The sequence below is a fragment of the Chinchilla lanigera genome, unplaced genomic scaffold (assembly GCF_000276665.1).
Source record: "Chinchilla lanigera isolate Chin_1 unplaced genomic scaffold, ChiLan1.0 scaffold00015, whole genome shotgun sequence".
NCBI lineage: Eukaryota > Metazoa > Chordata > Mammalia > Rodentia > Chinchillidae > Chinchilla > Chinchilla lanigera.
In genome coordinates this window covers 27567002-27593000 of record NW_004955416.1, presented here as the reverse complement: position 1 = coordinate 27593000, position 25999 = coordinate 27567002, and the positions used below count along the sequence as shown (strand labels likewise).

Genomic DNA, 25999 nt, shown 5'->3' with positions numbered 1-25999 from the left:
ATGACTTGTCACCTTGCTCCCAGGAACATTATATTTATAATGAAGAATAAAACTTATGTTTGATTTCTGTTGAAGTATAAAAAAACTAAAGAATCTTCACCTATATATTTTTAAAAGAAGATAAATTCTTTTCTATTATCACTAAGTTTTTTGGTACAACTAAAGATATATATCATGATCACATCATCATAGGAAATTTGTACCTGTACATGGTACATCTTGATGCCTCTTTTTTTCCCATGCTGCTCACCTCCCTGCAACCCCTCCTCCCCTCCTTATTTACAAAGCTTTGTTTCTATTTTATCTTTCTTTTTTATCATTTTTTCTTTTCACTTCCTTTCCCTCTGCCCCTCTCTAATTCCCCTCCTTTTGAACAATTTTTTTGTATTTCACAATATCTATTTACATTTCAGTTTTTATTTACATTTTCAGTTTCTCAATAACAGAGAAACAATGCAATATTTATATGTTTGTATGATTTATTTCACTTGAGTATGATCTCTTAGTAGTATTCCATTGTATTAAAAAAATACATCTTTTTTATCCATTCCTCAGTTGATGGGCATTTGGGCTGTTTCCAAGATTTAGCTATTACAAATTGTGCTGCTATAAACACAGGTGTGCATATATCACTGTGGTATGATGCTCATAATTCTTTGGGGAAGATACCAAGAAGGGGACTAGTTGGATCAAGTGGGACCTCTAATGCTAGTTTTTTGTGGGATCTCTACACTGATTTCCACAGGGATTGTACCAGTCTACACTCCCACCAACAGTGGAGAAGGGTTCCTTTTTCCCTACAGCCCCTCCAGCATTTGTTATTGGTTGATTTCTTAATAACAGTCATTCTTTCTGGGGTGAGATGGAATCTCAGCGTTGCTGTAATTTTTATCTCTTGAATGACTGGTGATGTTGAACATGTTTTCATATATTTATTTGCCATTTCTGCTTCTTCCTCTGAGAAGTATCTGTTCATTTCAGATGCCCGTTTTTGGATTGGGTCTTTTAATTGGGAGGGGGGGGTCTGATTTTTTTCATTTCTTTATATGTTCTAGATATTAGTCTTTTGTTTGAGGAATGACTGGCTAAATTTCTTTCCCCACTCTATGGGTTATATTTTTACTCTTTTGGAGACTTCTTTGCTGTGCAGAAGTTTTTTTAATAAGATGAGATCCCAGTTGTTGATTCTTTGTATTATTTGCCATGCAGCTGGGGTTTTGTTCATGAAGTCTTTGCCTACACCAGTGTCTTCAAGAGTTCTACCTATTCTCTCTTCCAGCAGATTTAGTGTTTCTGTTTTAATATTTAGATTTTTGATCCATTTTGATTTTAGTTTAGTGCATGGCGATAGACATGGGTCTAATTGTAGTCTTCAGCGTGTGGAAAGCCAGTTTTTCCAGCACCATTTTAACTTCTTTTAAAAGAAAAAACTGTATATGGAAAAATTAAAGCTTTTCATTACTATATATGTCTTGCACAGTCTGATATTTTTTATATTTGTAAAATGAATGTCAACTGTAGTTATTTGTTTTTGATCTGTGTATCATTTGTTCTTGTTAAGGGTAAATATTCCAAATATATGTTTTCATACTATAAAATATATTTATAAAAATTGTATTCTGATTGTATTTAAGAAGCCTTTGTTTTTCTTGTTGCTTATGTTTACTATTCCTGTTATTGCAGAAATTCTAAAGCAATTCCTGGCTACTTTTGACGCTACTTTTGAAGTGTTCTACAATTCCTTATTTTCCCAGCATTTTGAATACCATCAGGATCCTTCTAAGATAACAAACAGCTTAATGAGTTTCTTGGACTTACTTGAACTTCTGATAGCCTCCAGAATCTACATGAAGTTACATTTCAGGAGCCAGAAGGTTTTATTTTTGAAACCTTCGTGTGTGCTAGACATTCTTGCCTGGCCTATTCAAGCTTTTGTCAAAAGGAAGCTGATCATATTTATCAAAAAGTGCCTTCTGTGTAAGGCGGGTGAAGACCTGTGTCATGCACCTGTGCTTGCCTTGACGTCACCCGACCATCTTTTAGATGTGGACATGTTGGCTTTAGCTAATGCTGTTTTACAAACTGTGGATCTGGGTTTGTTGAAGACATGGTCTGTTCATGGAAAACGGCCTTACTTTGGAGGTAGTGAAGTTCAGCCTGCGTGTGAAGACATCACTGGTCCAGACCATGTGCTCCTTAGAGCTGCGAGCTTAGTTATAGTGAAGTCCTTAGAAATCAAGTTTCGAAACTGTTCCTCTGCAAATGAAATGAAAGGTAATTCTCCAAACTCCTTTTTCATGCAAAATAATATATTATTAATTCATAATTATCAAATGGTGGGACTAGTATAAATTCCACTAATTTAAGTTGTATGTTCTCCTGGTTATAATTTATTAAATATTTCCCCCAGCAAAGAGAGAGTTGAAATTGTCATGAACGTGGGCAACTTTTTGTGGGCCACGCTGAATGTGTATACCACAATAAATGACTGAGGTTTAAAAATAAGCCACTGTCATGTCATCTCAGAGTGGTAGAAGCTAATTTATATTCAAGTGTTTGTAGTATTTTATCTAGTTTTTCATTCATTTTGTGGAGCACCTACTTACATAGACTATTGATAATTATAAATTGAGTTGAATATGTAAGAAGATAGATATTGCATTTTATTTCAAAAGTTCAGAGAACACCTGAAAAAGTATGATTTTCAGTATGGGTATCTGGGAAGGTACCACCTTCTGCTGCACAATTGAATAGTAAAGTCTCAGACAGCAGCAAATACTTCGCATGAAAACTTTGAAGTGTAAGAAGCAGCTTCCCTGGACTGTTTTGGATTTCGTTCCGTTTTTAATTAGTTGTTCTGTGCAAATATAATTTACAACACTAGGTGGCATGTGTTATATAATTTGGAGTTTGAACTTGCAGTCAAAATACCCCAGAATCTTTTTTTTTTTTTTTTTTTGCGTAACAGTAGTTCTTTTAATGCTTTAACAAAAATATGTTTCTGTTATTTTAAAAGCAAGACTATTTTTTGTTTGGTTTCATTGTTGTCTTTAGTAATAGACGGTTGTAGCCAATGAACAGATCTCTGTTTTCAGTTCATTTATTGATATGCTTTTAGTAAGAAATCCAGTAACATTTGTTTTGCAGACTTAGTGTACCTAGTTACTTGGCAGTTGTGGCAAAGCAGTGATCAGTACATTTTAAATGAATGATCTTTATTAAGTCACTTTTCCTGAGCCTCAGTTCCTTCGTTTGCAAAATAGAGATAATCCCAACTCACAGGACTTTCTGAAGGTATGAATTGTGCTAATATACTTTAGGTACTTTAGACACTTGAAATATTAATGTGTTCGTAAATTGTTGCCTACACTTTCAAATTTGCTTTTTTCAAAGTTGACTTGCAGAGGTTCATGTCTGAGTTGCTGACCTTCTTAAAGCCTCACCTTCAGCCTTTTCTGCAGTTACACCACCCGTGTGAATGGCTGTCCAGGGTCTTCATAGAACAAGACGATGATATGCTGGAGGCTGCCAAAGCGGTACTGAGCATTTACCTAAAGCTGATCAGGTTAGTGGCTAAAAGTAACTGTTGAGCTTGTGCAAGCCCCAAAAATAGGAAACATTTCAGAAAATGTGCTGGTGTATTACTTACTTTCCGTCCTTGGGGGGAAGTCTTGTGGACTGCTCATAAGTTCAGTTCCTTTCTCTAACCCAACCTTACATAAAAGCAAGATTACACTTACATTGTGATGAATATTTGGCTGGCTGGCAGATTGGGGGTAGTCGAAGTAGATTGGGATCTGGCCCTCACATTCCTGGTTCGCCTCCACCTGTTTCACCTGCGTGGCCAGGCACAAGGTAGTGTGCTGCTCTGAAGCCCAACTGATGTTTGAGACCATTTTTCACCTCTAAGACTTACTTTTCTCTGTCAAGCTTTTATAAGTTAATTTTTGTCTTTGTTAACGTGAGTACAAACATACAAATAGTCAGAGGAGCGGTTCCAAATTTTCCCTTTATTATGCAGCCACACTGGGGCTAATACCTTCTTAAGGCATGTATCTGAAATCGCTTATGAAGTTATGTTACCGATGACATTTATATGGGTTCTGTTTCTGCTTAAAACAACTATTGTAGCAGTATCTCGGTGTGGCAAATATCTGTAATTGCTTACGAAGCTAATAACTAATGACCTTTTCCACTATTCCTCCTTTACTTTATTAAAACCCGAAAGTATTTGCTTTATTTCCATTTCCCTCTTGGCCTGGGAGAAAGGGATTTCTTACTAATGATCGGCGGTGCAGCGTTGTGCTGCCAGTACGTACTGTGTTATGACACTTCTGGCAGTGGCTGCTCTCAGACTGTGAGTGTTTTAGGCCAATTTTAAAAAGGCTCTAATCAAGAACACAGAATTCCTGCATGTGATTTGAATTAGGCTCAAAAACGGGCAAAGAGAAATTTAGACTGAAAATGCACAATCCTGTTTGAGTATCTTCATTGCACTCAAAGTTGACTTCTTAGTCCCCGAGGAGAAGGCAGCCTCTGAATTGTTTGACTGCTGTGGGAATTTCTCACTTTCTTAGCCTCAGCTCAGAGTGTCCAGACAGGTGTATACTTATTTTTAAAAATGTATCAGTGATGTTATTCTTTGGTTGTGAATGACAGAAACTAATGTAAACTAGTTTAATCAGCAAAAAATTATTGGCTTATGATTGGAAGTTTGAAGGGATTAAGTTGGCATCAGGTATAACTGTATACAGGGATTCAAATCATGCCATCGTATAAAAGTACCACGTCTTTTTTACTGGAGTACTGCTCAGCTATAAAGAAAGATAAGCTCGAGGCTTTTATAGGTAAATGGATGCAAGTAGAGACCATACTCATAAATGAAATAAATCAGACCCGCATGTGTAAACATCGTATTTTCTCCACTGTGTAAGAAACTGAAAGAGTAAATAAAATCTGAAAGGTACAATAGATACTGTGAAAGGCAAAGAAACTGCTCAAAAGGAAAGAACAACTGGGATGAGGGAAAGGGGAAAAAAGGAAGGAAGGGAAATATGTACACACACATGCACACACACACACACACACACACAGGATAGCTAAGATAATACTAATTTATTGGTTTATTGAAAGGAGCAGTTAATTCTTAATTGTTTGATCAGTTTTGCATGTGTATATCTGGTAATCTGAACAACTATTTTGAAAATAACAATATGCAATATAAATTTCCTATTGTTTTGAAATTGTGTATTGTTTCTATTTTTTAAAATTTTTTATTCTCTTTAAAATTTAAAAAAAAAAATCACAGCATCATCTGTTTCTCTTTTTTACTGTCTCACAACTCAATTTTTTCTCAGGTATGGCTACAAGCAGTTCCAGCCCTCCAGGGGTCTTACAGTTACAATCTTTCATACTGCCAATAAGAGTTCCAGGGGAGATCTGATAGCCCATTTGGGTCCCAGGTTCTTGTTAAAACACGTTGTTATGGTCAGAACCATGGGCACTGATTGATCAGTGTAGGTCACATGCCCAGCTACATTGGTGGATCAAGAAAGAAGGTTTAGGCTCCAGCCCCACTACCCCTTGCCATGTAGTTGACTGCCCATGAAAATGAGGGGTTCTGATGTCAGGGGAAGGGATGACAGAGGACTTACATTGGACAGACAAAAATTAGAACTGCCAGAGTCAGTGGGCTTTATTTTATTGAATCAAATTTATTTAGAGTTGTGGGGAATGGAATGGCTTTAATTTTTTCTTTTAAAATAATGCATAGATTAAAATAATCCAATAGATAAATGTGTGGTTTGTGAAAACTCTTACATTTGCAGAAAGTCATTAATCTGGATCCTCCATTATCTTCCTTTTAGAGAACGCGAAGCTCCCGGAAGTGTGACCCAAGAAAAAGAAACGTGGGTCCGTCACACACATGAAAACGGCTATAACCCCCACTGTATTTTCACCTTCTTCTTAAAAAGTATAGGATTTGATTCTACAGTTCTTCTTGACTTTTTAATTTCATCGGAGACTTGTTTTCTTGAATATTTTGTTAGATATTTAAAGTTACTACAGAAAGACTGGGATGCTTTTTTCACCATTTGCAAGGTCTTCGATGCAGCCGAATCTCAGCGTGGCATAAATCTCTGTGGCTGTGTCCCCTCACTTGTCCAAGACCGAAGCAGCGACCAAACACCGCCTCATTGTTTGACTGCCCCTGATAGACACACTCGTGCTTACACCTGCATTCCCTGGGCTTCTGGGGAGTCTTCTGCGCCTCTGAAGCAGGCTGTGATGTCCCAGGAGACCCGTACCGTGAGAGGTCATGCTCTGTCTTCCCAGGCTTCTCGGAGTCTGGTCGAGTATGACAGCTCTGATGATTCTGAAGCAGAATCCACAGGCCAGTGTTTAGCAAACAACCAACACATATTTTTCCAACAAGCAAGCAAGAAAATTCAAGACCCGGCTGAGACAAGTAGGGGTAAAGAAGAACTTAGCATAGAGCCTCAGTCAAGCCTTCTGGTTCCAAAAGAATCTACAGCTTCCTTCCCTATGAACTATGAAGTAGCCCCAAATAATACTGTCTCTGAACTAGGAATATTTCATAGCATAGTCAAATGCTTTGAAGAGCTACAAGGTGCCATTTACCGTTTGCAGAAGAAAAATCTCTTCCCCTATAACCCAGCTGCACTTCTGAAGTTGTTAAAACGTATAGAGGCAGTATATAATCAAAGTGTCAGCCTTTTGTAGAATGTGGTATTTTATTTCCAGGAATTGTTTTCCCTTAATATAAATTGTGTATTAATGAAATAATAGTTTAAAAAGAAAAACACTGCAGAAGGGTTTTCTATGTCAAGTCTTTCTTTTGCTTTATTGGAAGCAGCATAGTGCCTGTAAAAGAGACATCAAATGACAAGTCACTCGGTACAGTTCTGCATCACTTGCAAATCATGGTGGTTCAAAGTTACACAAAATTTGAAATGGTTATTATATCAGCTCCCTAGGGCTGCCATAACAAATTACCACATCCTTAGCAGCTCAGAAGTGAAATTGCTTCGCCATTGGTTCTGGAGGCTGGAAGTGCAAAGTCAAGGGGTCAGCAGAACCATGCTTTTCCTCAAGGCCATAGAGAAGAGGCCTTCCCTGCTTAATGCTGGGTGTCGCTTGCTTGTATCTGCATCACCCCATTCTGTACCTCTCATGATGTTCTCCCTGGGGGCATGTCTGTCTTATAAGGGCACCAGCCATGATATTAGGGCCCCCTAATCTAGTCTGACTGCATCTTGATCATATCTACAAAGACCTCATTTTTAAAGATCCCACTCATGGGCTCTAGTTGGACATGAATATTGAAAAGACACCCAGTGTAGTTATTACCTCTCTCTGAAGTATTTACATGTTAAAGTGTTAGAAAACGAAAATTTGGGAGAAGTAATTGGTTCTTTATACATGGTCTACTCTATGAACATAACCTTTTAAAAACCATTTAGCATATATATTTGTACTTCATGGGGTATAGCATTGCAATTTGATACATTATATAATATTTAATAACCAAATCAGAGTAATCAGTATTTCCGATTCCTCAAATAGTATCAGTTCTTTGTGTTGAGAACCTTCAAATTCTTGCTCAAGTAATTATAAAATGTATATGTTGTTGTATAGTTACACTACTGCACTATACAACACGAGAACCAATTCCTTACTTAAGTGTATTTTGGTACCTGTTGTCCAACCCCTGTTCCTTCCTTTCTCCTACTTCTAGTTTCTTGTGTTTGTGACCAACTTTTCTAGCTTCCATGGAATTGTGCGAATAAACAGCGTTTATCTTTCTATGCCTGTCTCACTTCATGTAACATATATCCTCTGGTTTCATCCATGTTGTTACAGTGGCGACAGAATTTTATTATTTTTAATGGAACAATATTCCACTATGTATATATGCAGTGCCACATTTCCTTTATGTGTTTTTCCATCAATGGATGTCTTGCTCGATTTCATATCTTGACTATTGTGCATAATACTGCAAATATGCTAAATATGGGTATGCAGATGTCTCTTTGATGCTGATGTAATTTCCTTTGGATATATACCCGCTAGTAGGATTACAGGATCACATAGTAGTTCTGTTAATAGCTTTTGGAGAAACCTCTATATTATTATGTTCTGTAATGACTTTACTAATAACTTACATTCCCACCAGCAAGGTTTAAGAGTTCTTTCTCCATATGCTCTCCAGCTTTTTTTCTTTTTTTTTTTCCTTTTTTTTTTTTTTGGTCTTTTTGGTAATAGCCTAAGGAGAGTGGCATATTATCTCATTGTGGTTTTGATATGCGTTTCTCTCACAGTTAGTAATGTTGAACTTTTTTCATATAGTTGTTGGCCATCTATAGGTATTTTGCCTATTTATTAACTGGATTATTTGTTATTTTGCAGTGAGTTTCTCATAGGGTCTTAACGAGATTATTTTTGCCAATGTCAGTGTCTTGCAGTGTTTTCCCTATGTTTACAGTAGCTGCATAGTTTCAGGTCTTACATTTAGGTCTTTGATCCATTTTGAGTTGATTTTTATATGGTGAGAAGTAGGGATCTAATTTCATTTATTTAAATATATATATATCCAGTTTTCTCAGTACTGTTTAAGCAGAGATTGTCCTTTGCCAAATTGCTATTCTTGGTGCTTTGTCAACAAACAGTTGTTTGTAAATATATGGGTTAATTTCTGGGTTTGTTATGCTGTTCCATTGGTTTGTGTGGTTTTTATGACAGTACCATGCTGTTTTGACTACTGTAGTTTCGTAGCATGTTTTGAAGTCAGGTGTTGTGATGGCCCCAGCTTTTGAATATGATGCTTATTTAAAATTGCTGTGAAAAGCTGGGCCTATAATCACAGCTACTTTGGCAGTTGAGGCAGGAGGATGGTGAGTTTGAGGCTAAGCCAAGGAGTGTAGCAAGACCGTTTCTCAATAAATAAATAAATAACATAGTTGTGACATGAATAATTTATCTTTTTCAAGAAAGTGATAACTCCAATTTTCATGTTTATTAGATTTGTGTACTATGAGTAGCAACTGTATTGTGGTAATGAATCTATCATTAATCTAAAATGTCCTTAAAATATTTTGTAAATGACCCTTTGGTAGAGAAATGTAAGGAAACTAAACCATGTAAGGAAGATTAAAACATAACGTATTTGGTTTAGTATTTGATCATGTACAGTGATTGCAACAGTCAGTGTTAGCCAGGCGTGATGGCACACATCTATAATCCCACACCCTGGGAGGCTGAGGCAGGAAAATCTCAAGTTCAAGCCTAACCTGGGCAACTTAGCAACTCAGCAACTCAGCAATATCCTGGCTCAAAATTAAAAAATAGAAAAAGTGCTGGGATGCATCTCAGTGTGAAATCCCTGGGTTCAATCTCCAGCACCGCCAGACGCACACAAAACAGTCTGTTAACCGAATAGAGATGCAAAAGTCAAAAAGTTTGATAACACACTTGATAAGGATGTGCACTGAGTCCGTTTCTACCATGGTTTACTTATTTTTATGCTGCCCAAACTGACCTGTGATTCCTGGGCTCATACTATCCTGATTTAGCTTCCTAAGTGATAAGAACTAATAGGTATGCACCACTGTGTGTATTATAAATGTAAAAGCACATCAAAGATAGGTTTGACAATATTCAATTGTTTTAAAAGCAAAAGACTGGAAATAGCTGGTTAAGTAAATCAGAATGTGTGCGTGTGTGTGTGTGTGTGTGTGTGTGTGTTGGAATACCACCTATGTATAAACAGTTATATTCATGTTTGTAGATACAAAGCATCTCCATTAGAGAGACAGAAACAGAAAAATATACTGGGTTCCCACTAGTGTAAGGAAAGTATAGTGGGGCAGGAGTAATGCACATATTTATACAGTCATCCTTTGCTCTCCACAAGGAATTGGTTCCAAGACCTTCCCACCACCAATTAAGGTATGCAAATCCCTTGTATAAAACGGCCTACTATTGCATATAACCTACACATCCTCCTACATTACTTACACCTAATACAATATAAGTGTTGTGTAACTAGCTGTCATGCTTTAGGAAATAATGACCAAAAATAAGTCTCTACATGTTCAGTACAGACACAATTTTTGGAGTATTTTCAGCCTGCCGGTTGAGCCCACAATGCAGAAGGCTGACTATATATATAAAGCATGTCTGTAAGAATATGTGAGAGGGTCGTCATAGTCATGGCCTTGGGAGACCAGTCAAAGGAAAAGGTTTTTGCTTCTCATACCTTCCTTGTGTTCTTTTGTTTTTAGCTGGATAAATTATTTTTAATAAAAATAACTTTTGAGAAAAGAAAACTGTGTTCCTAAGGGTTCATATTGTTGAACGGATTATAAATCATGCAGATTTTTTTTACCTGTATCTCTGTATATGATAAATAAACCATCAATTCTTTAGATAAAATGGGGGGAAATATGATAGGTATGCTGAATGCTGGTATTTCAGAATTTCTACATGTACAATTGAGTCTAGGGTATAAGTTCACAACATACACACACACACACACACATACGTGCAGATACGCACCAAACCCTGCTGGTGCTGAAGACCGTAGGTAGTGTGGTTGACTGTCGTTGGCCATTCAGCGCATCCAGGAGGTGTTTTCAGATTAAACCTAATAAAATAACAGGCAACAAGTACTATCTGCCCAACAAGTAATCAGTGGACACCAGTGAAAGTAAGCACAAAAATGTCACAGACCTACTTCATGTGCTGTAACTCAAAGCATAAGAGATACAGGAAAGTATACATATAGGTATTTATGGCTTACTGATAACTCCAGATACAAGAAACTTGTAGAAGCAACACCTAGGTCAGAAAACAGCATTAGTGGCCCCCCAGAAATCCCCTTGGATCTCCTTCCAGTCACTACCCCTAAAGGTAACTATATCCTGAATTGAGACGGTGTAGTTAACTTTAAGGGGCAGAGGATGCTTTTATATAATTGGAATTCTAGTATATGTATTTTTTTGTTTATGGCTTCTTTGTTCTACATTGCTTAGTTCTACAGTGTTTTATAACATTTTTAAAATGTCGAGCAGCCACAGTTCAGCTATTATTAGTAACATATTGCTATTGACACCTCAAAACTGTCCACGGCACAGCCAGGGTGCCAGTGTCAGAGACAGGCCGGGTAGTCTGTGTAGACTTGAGTGGGTTATACAAGGCCTTGCACAGCGGGTCTAACATGCTTCTTCAGCCTCACCTGGGGATCTCTACCTGCCCACTTCCCTGCTCAGCACAGCCTCTTGCCCCTGCATATGCTTTCGGCAAGCCCCATATTGAGTGTTAGGCTTGGGAAACCTTCCCAATTTGTTCAGGACCATTAGATTTTACACACCTTGTGTGCTCTGCACTTTGCCCTTTCACGGAGTGTGGCATTTGTCACATTATATTTGAATCATTAGTCAACGGTCTTTCCACTTGCCAGGTTCTTTTTACATTGTCTCTAGCGGCTAGCAACTGTCACATCAGACACACCACAAATGTTGAATAAATGAGAAGAGATTCTTCTCCCAGAGCTTGATAAACTCCTGGGGCAGACAGATGTGCAGGGAACTATAATTAATATTTACATTAGACTTCCTAGATACCAGCCAATGTTTTAAAGTGCTTTTCAAATCCTCACAGTACTATTACGAGCCCTGTTGTGCAGATAAGGAGGTTAAGCAACCCGCCCAAGATCTAACTGGTAACGTAGCAGAGCTTAGTTAATGGATGTGGGTAATCTGCTTCCAGCATCCTTTCACGTGACTTATTTCCTGTCTTCAACATAGAAGGCAGTGGCTGTGTGCGGTAAAAACAGTTGCAGCTTTGGGAATGGGCGGTGAGTGATGCAACAAGTCACAATAGAAAAGCATATTAATGTCCAGTTATACCATGCTGAGTAATTCTGTTCTACAGGCAGTGGCGAACTGGTGATAAAGTCACTTGTGTAGCAACATAGGGGCCAGACTGACAAGAAGGAAGGCTGGCAAGAGTTGGTTGCAGAAGTTCCCCGAAGCCAGGGCAACCGGAATGGAAAAGGGGAGATCCCGCTGAATGCCCTGTCTGGCTTCTTCCCCCTAGACACCATCGTCACCACAGTAAAGCGACCAAACTCAAGAGCAATAAAACACACTAGGACATGGGAAAGGAGGAAGCAGCGTTGAAAGTGGAAAGATAGGTAGGTGATAAATTGATTTGGCAGACCCAAGAAAGCTAATTTCTTAATCTAGCGTGAGCAAAGCTGAGAAGTGGCCTGATTTACAAGGCGGAGCCATCTGAAGGCTTGGGAGGCTGGAGTATCAAGTACCACGCTACCAATGACAGCCGGTGAACCGCCTTTTCAAGCAACAGTTACCCCGCAGATCCCATGACTCACTCCATTTAGCTAAACCATTGTCTTCCCCACCCCTGGCAGACTGAAAAAAATCATTTCCATGAGTAAAACAGGATCTTCAGATCCCTACAGACATGTGGCTGAGGATAGGGAAAATGCCCTGAAAGTAAGGGAAATTGGATATTCACATCCTAAATGTTGAAATCTATTTCCTTCCCCTACCTCTGCTTCCAGAACACTTCTGACTTTGGGCAGGAGCCTAGAAGAGGCTTTTCTGGGGACTTAATCCCAAGTGAAAAGGTCTAAAGATGCTGACACTAGCAGTCTCTCCACCCAGCCAGTTACTCACCCAAGCCCAGCTACTTACCATGAAGTCCACAGTTGCAAACGTCACCATATACATAGAGCTTCTGAGTGACCCACTTACACAGGGTGGACAGCCAGGCATTTAATGAGGAGGTTGTTCACATATCAATAGCCTCAAAATAAGTGACGGAGGCTGAGGCAGGAAGATCTCAAGTTGAATCCCACCCTAGACAATTTAGTGACCTAAAAAAACCTGGAGATATAGCTCAGTGCTTCATTCCAAGTACCAAAATAATAAAAAGGAAAGAGTTGGTCCACCTGAAACAAGGAGCTGTTTCGCCCTTCCCATGGATGAGAGACTACAGCTTTTCACTAACATGAAGAGGAATGTTTTGTAGAGAAGAAAGGTTCAGTGGTTGAAGATAAGAACCTGCCTAATTGTTTAAGCTGGTCCAGCTAAAAACATAGGGTTGAGCCAGGGATATAGCTCAGCGGCACAAGCACCTGCCTGGCAAGCGCAAGGTGCTGAGTTTGATTCCTGGTACCAAAAACAAAACAAAACAAAACAAAAAAACCTAGGGTTTATAAGAAAAGTACTTTCTAAGAGCGATCATGTGTATGTCTGTGGTTTTTAAGTGCTTCAAACTTCCTGCTAGACACAGTTCTCGCTGGAGGCCTAGGAAGTGAACACACTAGCAATACTTTTGTGATTGCTAGTAACTTTGCTTTTCAAGTTAAGTATAGGGACTGTTCCCCCAAAACATCTCAAAATCACTGGATATTTTTGTTTGTTTTTCTGTAAAAGGGACATGAGTAGTAAAGCCTACTTGTATAAAACAGAATTCAATGTTTGAATTTTCATTGTCCTGTAAATTGTCTTTTAAACTTCTTTCTTGATTTTACTATTTTTCTTTACAGTGCTGAGAAAAGTTTTCCCTTGTTCAGTGGATTGCCAAGATGATTTTTTGTTGTCATGTCGTGTTCCTTTTGGACTGTGGCTATAGCTTCTTGAGTATGTGTGTGGGGTCGCTCTAGGGATGGAGCGCAAGGCCTCCTGCGTGCGTAGACAAGTCCTGAGCTACACCTCTGGTCCGTGGCATATGTCCTCCTTACTGTGCTTCATCTTAGGGCTGAGGATTTAGCTCAGTTGCACAGTGCCTGCCTGGCAAGCACGAGGTCGTGAGTTCGATTCCCAGTGCCGGAAAAAAAAAAAAAAGTATATCCATCTTAATGTGTACAGTGAGTGATCTGATGATTGCGTGGGCGGGAAGATGAGTAATCTGATGATAACACAGCTGGGAAGATGAGTGATGAACTAGAAATTTCTAAAATCAATTGCCAACAGCTTCTTTCCTATATCACACATTTTATCACAAATTAAGAACGGAATCAGAGGACTATTTGGGATCAACCACACACAGCCGGAGTCTCTGAGATGGGTGTGTGTGTGTGTGAGCAAAAGAGCTATCAGCACACCTACAATTGGGAATTTGGAAACAGATTTCACATAGGCACTTTGTACTTCCCAGGACTGGCAAGCAGACTGCAGCCGCCAGGGTTCCATTCAAGGCATTTGTTTTAACAGCATTGTAAAAAGTAAATAAACAGTACTGTTTATCTTGTTTTTAACACTCTGCTGTGAAGCACGTCAAGGGGCCACCTGCAGAGACAGTGTGTCATTCTGAGTATTATAGGTCAGTGGTGACATCTCCACCGTGGAAGGCTGGACTCACAGACCCAGCGGCATGCCATCTGGAGGAGTGATATGTAGAGCAGCTGATACTGGAACGCTCCTGCAGTTAGTACTGTCCCTCTGGCTGTGCGGCTTGAGTCATAGGGACCTGCTGGTGGAACAGAAAAAAACTAGGCAGTATCTAAATAGAGCAAAGGGCACTGGGATAATCTAAGGCTGGGCTTTCGTGTTGCACAACTAGCTCATCACAGTTGATGTATGCATGCTTTGATTTAATATTCTTGGTCTGAGCCCTCCTCCCTTGTTCTTGCTGCTGTGTGCTTTGGGAAGGTATCTGAATTCCACTGCTTCATTCTTGATTTGATCTTCTCCAGTATCAACTCACCATCCTCTCCTGAGCGTGTTTCAAATCTATGATTTTTCTATTTCTTTACAATCTCCTTTCAGCCAGATCTGTTCATATGTTAACCTGTACCCCACCTCCTTGACTTTTCCTCTCAAACATTTTAAGCCTTAAGATTTTTTTTTTTTCGTTTCTTTTTTTTGTTGTTGTTGGTACCAGGAATCGAACTTAGGACCTTGAGCTTGCCAGGCAGGCACTTATGCCACTTACCCATATCCCCGGCCTAAGACTTAAGATTTAATAAGACATAATAATTAAATTGTTTTTGAATAATGACACATGGCAGATACTTTCTAATTTTTTGTTTATCCTAATAATAAAAGGAGCTAGTATTTTCTCAAGGCATAATCTCTCCAGATATTATGCTTAATACTTTAGAACTGTTATTCAACCATCAGGACATCTAGGGGAATGGTTGTTCTCATTTTACTGATGAGGAAACTGGCATTTTAAAAGGCTAATAAAAAGCTGGTGCTCACACATCCCAAAGTTAGTGCACTGAGAGTGAGAGTGTAAACCCAGGGCTCTCTGGCTCCAAAGACTTTTCTTTTTAACTATTCCTTTATACTATTTGCTCTATAGGTGGTTTTCATTACTTTTATTTTAATCAAGTATTCAGAGAATTAAAATTCCCTCTTTTCTTTCGCTGGAGATAGGTGTGGTGGCTGTCTTTGGTCTACCTCGTATTTATCAATCTGTCTCTGTTTATTCAACCTTGTAAAGAGAGATCACACAGGCCTGGGGTTGCCAGCTTTCTGAATTATTCCAGGGATTATTCCCCTTCCTCACTGTTACAGTGTCACCGGCCCTCCGGAGAGCTTGCGGAGGGGCAGCTGGCTCCAAAGTATAAAAGACCTAGGTTCAAACTTGGTGGAGCCACAAACTGGTTGGCTTGGACAAGTGACCTAGGCCCTCTGAACCGTTAGTGACACCAATGTCACCAGGTCAGTGTGCCCATTTGGAGTGTGGTCTAGGTAAAGCAACCCATGGGAAAAATCACTATAAAGGAAGCGGTTATCACGTTGACCCCAGAAGGTGTTGGTCCCTCGATTGCTTCCCCACCCCCACCCCACACCCTTCCCAGCATGCACAGCGGTCGGGTCCCTCGTGGCTTCAAGGCCTCGGTCTGGACGCAGCAGGACGAAGGTGAGGGCGAAGGTGAGGCCATCGGCGCAGGCCCACCCCAGGCTCTGCGTGCTCGGGTGTGCATGGGTCGGACCCCTCACGGCAGCTGGCACCACCCCGGCCAGGCTGAGTCTGCGGCTGCCCCGCGCAGGGCAGGGTAGGGCAGAGCAGGGCAGCCGACGTCCCCATCCCCGCAGGCCGAGGATCCCCGACCTGGCCCTGGGCCGCACGCTCCTGCTCAGCCCTGCGGTCAGCTGCGCCTGGGGGCTGCGGCGCCCACGGGCTCCCCTCTCTGCCTTCCCTGGGCTTTTGTGATGCGAACTGAAAGGAAGGTTGCAGGGCTGGCCTTCCGGACCTTAGCCCCTCTCCGCTCCATCCGGGGAAGCAGCAGTGTGCCGGTTTCCGATGTGGGGCGCTGAGGAGGGAACCCTGCAGAGACCCGGAAGTGGGCTGTGACCCGGGCTTGAGCTCTGTGGCCCAGATCTCCACGAATCTGCCATTAGGCCTTGGTTTTCTCCAGTGAAAATTACTGCCCTATGGTGTGACTCTAAACCAACAATAAAACACCGTCTTTTATTTACTGTAAAACTCAAGAAAATTTGTCAAGGGCCCAGTGTGTACTTAGGATCCACTAGATTTCTGGGTGCTGGGACTGCTTTCTTGCTTGTAGGCCGCTCTCAGACTTTCTGAGTCAATCTCTGATACTTGCTGCCTACCCAAAGTTTTCTTTCATCCCCTCAGAAAATGTCTTGGGACTAGAAGTGATAGGCCCTGCGTTTAAGTGGTAGGCCCTAGTCAATCCCACCTCCAAGAAAGAAAAGAAAGTCTTTAAATCAGCTGAAATAAAGGAAAAACATTTAAGTAGTAGAAAGGGTAAAAAGCACATCACTGTAAATTATGCAGTGTCATCTATTAATGGATCAAAAGATTAATTTAGTAAGTCCAAACATTTGTAAAATTGAATCTAGATTGGAGTAGAATAGGCGACAGAACACATCACAAGTAGCATAGAGTTGGGCGTGGTGGCGCACGCCTGTAATCCCGGTACTCTGAGACTGAGGTAGGAGGATCGTTGCGAGTTCCAGACCAGCCTGGGCTACAAAGTGAGTTTAAGACCAGCCTGAGCTGCATAGTAAGACTCTGTCTCACACACACACACACAAAAGTAGCATACATAAATATTGTTTTGTGAAACTTTGGTTTAAGATATATAGTTCAAAGTATGTATACACATACTGTATACTGTATATAATATACATAATGTAAAATGTATTTATTATGAATTGCATCAAATATAAATTACTTATTTCTACCAGGATAAATATGTTACATATGCAGAAGGTGCCTTCGCAGCAGTAATATTCCATCTCAAACACTAATTATTTACATGATTGGAACTATAGAAGAGTCATATGTTACTTTTGCCCTAATTAGATCCATATTTTACACTGACTTTAGGTGGTATTAGGATGGTATGTGTTTGGGTATCTGACCCATCACATTTCATGTATTGTAAATCATTCCTGACATGTACGGAATGGAATGGCAGAACTGCTCCAATATCTGAGATAAGCCACTCTTCTGATTGCTGATTATAGAAGCCATGGGTCATAGTCATCATCGTTATTATGAGAATATGCATAACTTATAGATTACCTCCACTATTGAGCTGTGTGGCCATACAAAGATTTTGCTTCACATTGTTCCTGATAAAACCCAGTAAGGAAGTTAGGAGTCCGAGAAGTTTCTGGTCTGTTCCAGTTATTATATGACTTTTTAGAAAGTTTAGGAGCTTGGTAACAGTATATTCTTAAGGCTGAAGGAGTTTCTTTATTGACAGTCGTATAAGTTTTATTTCGGCTTTGATAGAAGATTTTAAAAATTTTAATTGAAGTACTTTATGTTTATGTAAGGATTATATTTGTTTTGTATTTTTATCTATTGATCAATTGACTGGTTAATTTTTTTGAGTATTTAAATAGCTAAAGCTTTGGACTATATTTCTAGGAGATAATTTCCCAGTGTACTATTTATCTTCTGTTTAATCCAGATGTTTAATTGTAAATTGTTAGTATCCCATTTTGAACATGGGCTTTGCAGATGGTCTAATGTGATCAAGTGAACCATTTTTATTTTAGTCAGACCTACTGATGACATAGGTATTTTGAGGAGCTCAATAAATGTGTAAATCAATGAGCATTATAACTATAAATTGTTACTATTGGTTCTGGTAGGCACTCTGTCATTGAGCTATCATATCCCTGTCCCCTTTTAAAATTCTGTTTTGATATAGGGTCTCACTACTTACCAGGCTAACCTCAACCTCTGATCCTCCTGCTTCAGCCTCTGAAGTAGCTGTGATTACAGAGGTATGCTACCAGGCCCAGCCTTTTACTGCAATGGAATGAGAGGTGTGCCATTACACCCACCTATACATTATTGATCTAATCATGTGGTGACACAGTAGTTTTTAATATACTTAATTTGTATATCTGATTTATTTGATGAAAAACTAAATTTTGACAAGTGCATTTTAGGGAAGTGGCGAGACATTGGTCTGAAAACAAGTAGTGAGTAGAAATCATCCTGTCCTAAAGAATACTTTATAGCAGCACTCAATAGTAAAACAGGCCAGGAGCAACCAAAGTTTTAAAAAGGATTCCTTCTCCTTTTGAAAGGTCTCAGTAGAAACTAGTAGGAAAAACTTTATAATTAACTTGGTGTGTGGCTTTTTGTTCAGATCCTTTAGCCCCTCCCAAAGAAGTAGACCCTACCACTTGGCGTGTCGCCCCGTTGATCTGTGGGTGGCCTCCCACTGAGGGATGGTTGACTGTCCTCCTTCAGGGAATGTTTGCTCTGTCAAACCATAGCCAAAGTTTCACACTCTAAGTCAGTAGAAAACAGGGACCATATCGGTCTTGTTTATTATGATTTCCCTATTTTTAGACATATAGGAGGTGTTGAGTAAATAGGTGTTGAGTATATAGTTCTTGAGTTACTGAAAACACCCTGGAAGAAGGGAGAGCAGCAGAAGAAGGTGTAAAAGTTTAAAATGGAGGCGGGGAGTGGGTTGCCATTAGATAAAAGTACGACACTATCCTCAGATAAGAGTAAGCTAATATATTCTACTACATACTGAGAGTCTCCTATAAACTCTGTAATATCTCTGAGGGGAGATCTGGGCTCATGTGCTTTATAGTCTAGCGGAGGCATGGTGCATGCCCAAACACACAGACACAAGTATGCACCTGGACACAAGTACACACACAGACCCACACATCTCTGATTAAGTTGTGTGCACAAGTAGTTTGTGCTGTACTAATAAAGAATGGGCTGCATATGAAAGGCGTCTAATGGTGTGATTTGGGTAAAAAGTACAGACTGCAGAATGGGAAAGGGAGATTTGAGAGGCAACACTTCCTAGAGGAAGTGGGAGGGGCTTGGGTGAGGAGGAATCGCAGAGGCTCTGTGACCAAGATCAGAGTGAGGATGGCCCTTGGCTTAACTGAAGGGAGGATTAATATTGGGATATGGTGGAAACTAAGGTGGGGACCACATTTTGGGTGGTGTTAAGAAATAAACAGTCATAGAAGTTTAAACCTAATGTAACTAGTATCAAAAAGCCATACCTTCTGGACTGGAGGCAAAGCTCAGTGGAGCACTTTCCTTGATTAGCATGCTCGGGGCAGTGGGTTTGATCCCCAGTATCACAAAAACATGACACTTTTAAAAAGCTGTAACGTATGCAGAGGGAAGCAACTTGATGGGGCTGTGCTTTGAGATTACTCGGTAGCAGCAAGCAGGAGGGCAGTTCTCCCTCTGGGACCAGGAAGATAAAGAAAACAGCTTCTTAGGGTTGGAGTCTATCTCAACATCACTTTTAGTTATCCTGTGATGTTCAGGTCACTGCTGAAGGTTTAACAGCATAAAGCAATGGAAGACGGGAAATGCATTTGATTTAGACCTTGAGAGAGTCTGGAAGTGATCAAGAGAGTCCGAGTGTGTTGAACACCCACCCAAGCACACTCTACCCTCAGGCTTGGTCTGCATATCTCGTGTTCTGTGCAGAAACCAATTCTATCCTTAATAAAAAGGCAGAAGATCTAGCTAGGTGTCTCGTTCTTGGAAGTGAGCCTTAGCTGGCTAACAGCTTGATACGCAGTCTAGCTTTTGTTCTTCACAGGGCTTTCCATCCTGCTTTTAAAAAAATCTCATCAAAGAATCCATAGGCTGAAGGGAGATAACCATTGTTGGCTGCCTCAGGCTTGCCAAGCAGTTCTCGTCTCAGGTCTTCATTGGTAGGTGGCATAGTAGGGCATGGAACTAGGTGGGAGAGGATGAAAGTAGATCATAATCTTCTTGAGATCAGGGACATTGTCTTTATCTTTGTATTTCAAGCTTCTTGCACAATATATATGTCAGATGAGTGATGGACAGCTGAATAATGTGTATCTTGTTTCCTCATTGGCCTGTTCACACATGACATATTCCCGACATCCCAAATATTTACTCAAACACTAATTATTCCCTTTATGTTTCTTCTTACCTGTCTAAAGCTAGTGCAACCCGCATAAGTCCATTCAAAGCACATGGAGCATTGACTAAGATGCCTGGCATGATGTCAGGTAAAGAGGTTACAGATGCTGGCCTTACCAAGTTCTGTTTACAGACTGAGACAATCGCAGGGTTCATCATTTGGGATGATGAAAACTTTATCTGCCTGTTTTTATTACCTGGTTCCAGATTGTGTAGTTTTAACTTCTCGTTTGGGGTTATATATAAACCTAGGGCTTATATTTTCATTTATGAGGAACATGAAATGATAAATGCCTCGGTCCATCTCTTCAGTGGGGTTTGAGCATAAAATATAACCACAATATGCATACATACCAATGTTTACTTCTGTGTAGTAGATCTCTGAATGCTTTCCTCATCCCTGTAAGGGTGTATTTATGCCTGCCTTGCTGGTTATGCTGTGTTTTTACTCTTAGGATCTTTGCTCCTTCAAAAAATATGATGTGCCTGAGACATAGTATGTATCCAATAAATATTTACAGAATGGTTTATTGAGTGAGTACTTTGTTCAGAGAATAGTCATGACTGTAACTTGGAGACTTTACTCAGGAATAAATTGGAGAAACTAGTAGGGTGTGGTAGCTCACACTTGTAATCCCAGCACGTGGGAGGCTGGGGTAGGAGGATCTCTATGAGTTCGAGGCCAGCCTGTGCTACATAGTGAGTTCAAGGCCAGTCTGGACTACATATTGAGACTCTTGTCTCAAACCTCCCCCACATCAGCACTGTGAGCACCAAGTGGGACAGGGCTTAGCAACCAAACTTTCAAGTTTGGTTGGAAGCAAGTTGATCTGTGTGCTTCCCTATCACTGAAAGCCACACCCGTGGTGAGGGCTGTATGCACACATCTGGTAGCTCTCAGTGCAGGTGGGAAACTGACTGGCCATCAAGAGAGAGCTGTGTTGAAATCCTACCCACATGGCAGTGTGGTCTGCCTTGCATGGAGCATTGTGCTCTCCCAGAGTATGTGCCAGATTGACTCTAAGAGTGCTTTGTGTCCATTTCTCAATATATGACAGACTTCAGTCTTCCAGGGGAATAATCTCCCTGCCTCCCAGTGAACTCAAAGTAGACCTGGCCATCTTTGCCGGGCATGGTGGCGCAAGCCTGTAAGGAGAGCCCTCAGGAGGCTGAGGCAGGAGGATTGTGAGTTTGAAGCCAGCTTGGGCTACATAGCATGAGACTTTGTCTCAAAGAAAACAAAACAAACTGGCCAGTGTCATGACACACAGTCCTCTCTTCAGGTTTTGAAACATCCCAACAGGCACTTGAAAAAATAACTATGTATTGTGGTAGAGAGAAAGAGATACGATTATATACACAGAGATACATAAATGTACTCTGTTGGCCTTGAGGGGTGACTCAGTGGCAGGAATGGTTCTGTGGTGAGTAGGGAAGAGAAATTCTGGCCTTTGTGTAGCTTACAGGGGGACAGACAGTGAACAGAGAAGACTAAGTTAGAAGGAGATAGATAATGTGGGGAAAAATAAAGCAAGAGGGCGGGGAGGGAGGATACCAAAGGGATCTCAGTGTGTGAGAACTGTTTCTTATTTCGGTATGGATGATCTTCTCTTTAGGTTACTTTTTCACAAAGTGGCCTTGCAAATTACCCACCAGGCAGCCTTCCAAAACTAGGCCACGGTAAGCATGGTGGCCCGATGGAGTGGGAGGAGGAGAGATGAAATTCAGCTCCTATAAGCCACTTGGGGATTGGGTGAATCCTTATGAGAAAGGGCGCTATTTATGTCAGTGAGATGTAGTCTTCACATTCAGTTAGATTAGGAATTGATCTAGGCATTTTAAAACAGATGTGTGTGTTTGTTTTGAGGTGGGGTCTTACTGTGTATTCTGGTGTAGGCGTATTTTCCTGGATCCCCAGGAGCTGGGATTACAGGTGTGCACCACCTCATCTGGCTTGATCTGGGGATTTAAAGTTGTCAGAAGCTTTGAATGTAGCGGGAAAGCATCTGTGAAGACTTTCACCCATTTCATTCTCTCTCATAGGAATTTTCCCCACATACTTGTTGAAGAATACGTGGTTTGGTAGCATTTCAATTTAAAATTCCTGTTTATGAACAAACGTTAGCATTTGAGAAGTCTACAAAAATAAGATTAAACATTAGAAGAAAACAGAGTTTGTTGACAGTAAAAGCAAAGAAAATTTGCCTGGCTAGGTTAAGAACAATATGAGGAAGACTGTATTCATTACATTCTGTGAACGGGATTGTCTTCTGTCAAGAAAGCACTGGTCAATTCTAACTAGAATTTTTCCTCTCTAGAAAGTTCAATTAAGAGCCGAGTGTGGTGGCACTCGGCCCTTGATAATTCCAGCTACTTGGAAAGCTGGGGCAGGGCGTCACTAGTTTGAGGCCAGCCTAGGTCACCTAGTGAGACCCTGTCCACAGGAAAAAGGCTGGTGATATAGCTCCGCACTCCCTGCATCCAATCCCCAGTACTACAGAATAAAACTTGATTAAGGATTGGTTCAAGGCATTGCATGCAGTTTAGTCTATCAGAAGTTGCGCTGTTTTTCATTCTTCCATGCCAGGCTCCATGCAGCTGTGCTCCCTTGCTCTTGTGTAATGAAGCTTTTGGCATAACATCTAGTTGTCTTCTTCCTGCTGGTGCCTAAGGTCCGTGTTCCTGCATCTTATTTGTTCTGTTTTTCTCGTCTGAGTTCCTAAGTGGCCCACTAAAATCTTGACTGGGACTGCTTCTGGTCCTCACCCACGTCCCCTACTTCTCTCTTACCCTGTTCCCTTACTTTCCTGTGTAAAATGTACTGGGTAGGCGGGCACTGTACACATAAACGCACTTTATTAACCTTTAGTGACAAGGTTGCTCTGTGTACAGAAACTTGTCAGTCTTGTAATACGTCCCCCTCCTGCACTTAATATCATGCTTAATTGTCCGCATTTCATTTGTCAGAGCTGTAACCTTTACTTTCTGTAGTGCAATGAATTGTTAACACTCTTGAATTGATTTAATGATTTAATACCTATTAGCGAGGATTCAAAGTATAACCCTGATGGTGTCCTCATAAAACGAGACAGTTAAGTGTTTTCTTAAACAGAATGACACCTCCGCATGGCTCTTGCTCTTTCATTAACCATTCTGGGAGTTCTCTCCTTTTGCTTAGCTCTGCAGTGATCAGTGTATTGCAGGGCACAGGAGAGAAAGAGCAGAAAAGAATTAGTCTATGAGTTTTTGGAAGGACACAGTTGGAACGTGTTCTCACCTCCTTGCCCTGGAGCTCTCTCTGTGCACGGATCACATAGATCCTCGTTCCCACAGAGGCCCCACCAGCAAACTCCAGCATCCTCACCTTGCTTTATCCAGCATAGATTGTACAACAGCTCATTTTCACAATTTTCCCTGAAGGAGAGGAGGAATTACCTCTCCCCAGTGACTCAAGGAATATAGCAGAGGCGGGTAAGGGGTAGCTCCGTGGTGGAGCACATGCTTAGCATGTGCAAGGCCTTGGGTCCAGCTGCCAGAACTCCCCTCAAAAAACTGGTGGCAGATCCTTTTGATTATATGGGAGGTTTTTAGCTATGTATAAATTGTATTTGATTTGAAAATTGTATTTCATCAATAGATGACATACTTCATTTACAAATGACCTAAACAAAAGATGTGGATACAGGGTGATTTAACTGGTTTAATTTTTTGGAAGGGAATCCAGTATAGAGTTCAGGAATGAAAATGAGGATGGGATGCTCACCATTTGAGTTATTTGACAAGCACTGAATAGCTAGGAACTGTGGAAGACCCATGCAAAGCATTTGTTCCTGGAGGATTTCTACCCGAGCAGGGAAGCCAATACAAAAATAATACAGTAAGTAACAGGACAGTAAGTGTTGAAACATAGGCATAACATGAAACAGGAGAGCTGAAGGTTGGAGGTTGAGAGAGGAGTCTGATTTTCTTAGAGCAGAGAAAGTAGAAAGAACAGCTCATTTCAGCACTCAGAGAGGCTAAGGCAGGAGAATTGCAAGTTCAAGCTCAAACTGGGCAATTTAGTGACTTAGCGAGATCCTGTCTCAAAATACGAAGGACTGGGGATGTAGCCCAGGGCAAAGGCCTTGAGTTCAATCCCCAGTACTTTTTTTTTTTAAAGAACATCCCATACCAAAGGCTTGAAGGCGTCCTACTCCTTTTGCTTAGAATGCAGCAGATGGGGAAGAGGTGATACAGTCCTGGAGCAGTAGGTTCCAACCAAGCTGTGTGTTATGCTCTGGAGTTTGGTGTTGATACCGTAAGAGGAAGGTGGCTGGTACAGGCTTATCAGCAAGGGAGAGAGGAATGAAAAGAAAATAATGTTTTCACTAAGAAAATAAGCTGGGGGCAGTTGCAAGAAAATGGACAGGACCTACTGGGAGGAGGCCAAGGGATTGTGTAGCCGTCTCCTGGCCAGGAAGACAAAGACTGGACTGCTGACCCACCCCACCTGGTGAGCAGTCTGCTGGAAATTCAGCCCTTCTGCTCAAAGGTTTTTAAATCCATAAGCTCCTTAATAGAAAGAAGAACCAGAGGAGAGAAAGGCAAACAGGAAAAATTCAATGAGCAGATGTTGAGTGAAACGGCTTTTATCAAAGTCCTCCTTTGAAGTAAATTCATTAGTGAAATTGGAGAAACTTAGAGTTTAAGTGGATTTGAAACTGGTGTTTTGGTCTGTCTGCCTCCAGTGCATTTCCAGTTTGCTGTTGTCTGTGAACTGACAGAAAAACCGCCTCTCAGTTGAGAAAAGCTAATGAGACCTCTGAATCAGGCTTTCGGAGTAGGTGGCGTTGCCTGCCCCGCCCACACCTTGGTCTGCGAGTGATTCATGAATCAACTTGTTGAAGCTTTCTTACTTGTCAAAGCGCCTTTAAATAATCCAAGCCACAGCTGTTTCATCTTCAGCCAGAGAAAGTGAAAATGGCCCCAAGAGGTCTAATACCTCACATAAACACTCTAAGATGCGTATACACTTGAGTTTGAGATTGAAGCGCTTGAAGCAGACTATGCTTATTTCCTGATAATAATGTACTTGTCTTTCTTAGTGATGATCTTTGAGACCGAAACAAAAATAAAAGCAAGTTACATCTAACTGTTTTACAAGAGAAAAATTTGCCAGGCTATTTTTTTGTTTGTTACGTAGTTTAAAAAGTAAATTTTTGTTTCATTTACTGAGAAACATAGAAATCACGTTGTGGACTTACGTCTCTTGGTGGGTGAGTTTTATGGTGTGGTGGTGGTGGTAGTGGTGGTGATTTAGTTAGCAAAAAGTCCCCCAAGTAGTCTTCACTTCCGGGGAGTACTTGGAGTTGTCAGACCAGCTCCTCGAAGAGTGCAAGCTTTTCGGCGGTGTCTCAGCTTTCTGGCCGGTGGGTAAGCCTCTTCCTTTCAACAGCAAGATCATCCTGTCCAGCAGTTGACTAATGAGTGTGCACCAGAAGGCAGCAGCCATGAGGCAGCCAGTAGATGCATCATGATTCAGTGTCTGCCTGAACTCCAGTTTTCTCCTCAAGTGGTGAAACAG

At 40.8% G+C, this 25999-nt stretch overlaps 2 protein-coding genes and 1 long non-coding RNA gene across 6 annotated transcripts in view; 2 read left to right on the top strand and 1 right to left on the bottom strand.

The window, feature by feature from the left end:
• Positions 1–7829, top strand: part of Lins (lines homolog (Drosophila)) — a 24609-nt gene extending 16780 nt beyond the window's left edge. Inside the window, exons 5-7 of the mRNA XM_005381639.2 lie at positions 1684–2274; positions 3394–3565; positions 5868–7829. Of these exons, the coding sequence (XP_005381696.1) occupies positions 1684–2274; positions 3394–3565; positions 5868–6744 (1640 nt within the window). The 3' untranslated portion in view covers positions 6745–7829. The remainder of the gene's footprint in view (positions 1–1683; positions 2275–3393; positions 3566–5867) is intronic.
• On the bottom strand, positions 6286–25999 carry LOC106148155. Of its 2 annotated transcripts, none has more exons than XR_001233336.1 (4): positions 25680–25999; positions 12741–14523; positions 10579–10666; positions 6286–6376 (listed from the first exon to the last, which is right to left on the bottom strand). It is a non-coding gene; the product is annotated as an uncharacterized LOC106148155 (long non-coding RNA). The 2 variants fall into 2 exon arrangements; XR_001233335.1 differs by having other exon boundaries at positions 12741–14520.
• Positions 15856–25999, top strand: part of Cers3 (ceramide synthase 3) — a 115196-nt gene continuing 105052 nt past the window's right edge. Inside the window, exon 1 of one of the 3 annotated variants that reach the window (XM_013512587.1) lies at positions 15856–15933. The gene's annotated coding sequence lies outside the window, so the exon portion shown is untranslated. The remainder of the gene's footprint in view (positions 15934–25999) is intronic. The other 2 variants (XM_013512586.1, XM_005381640.2) reach the window with 2 other exon arrangements.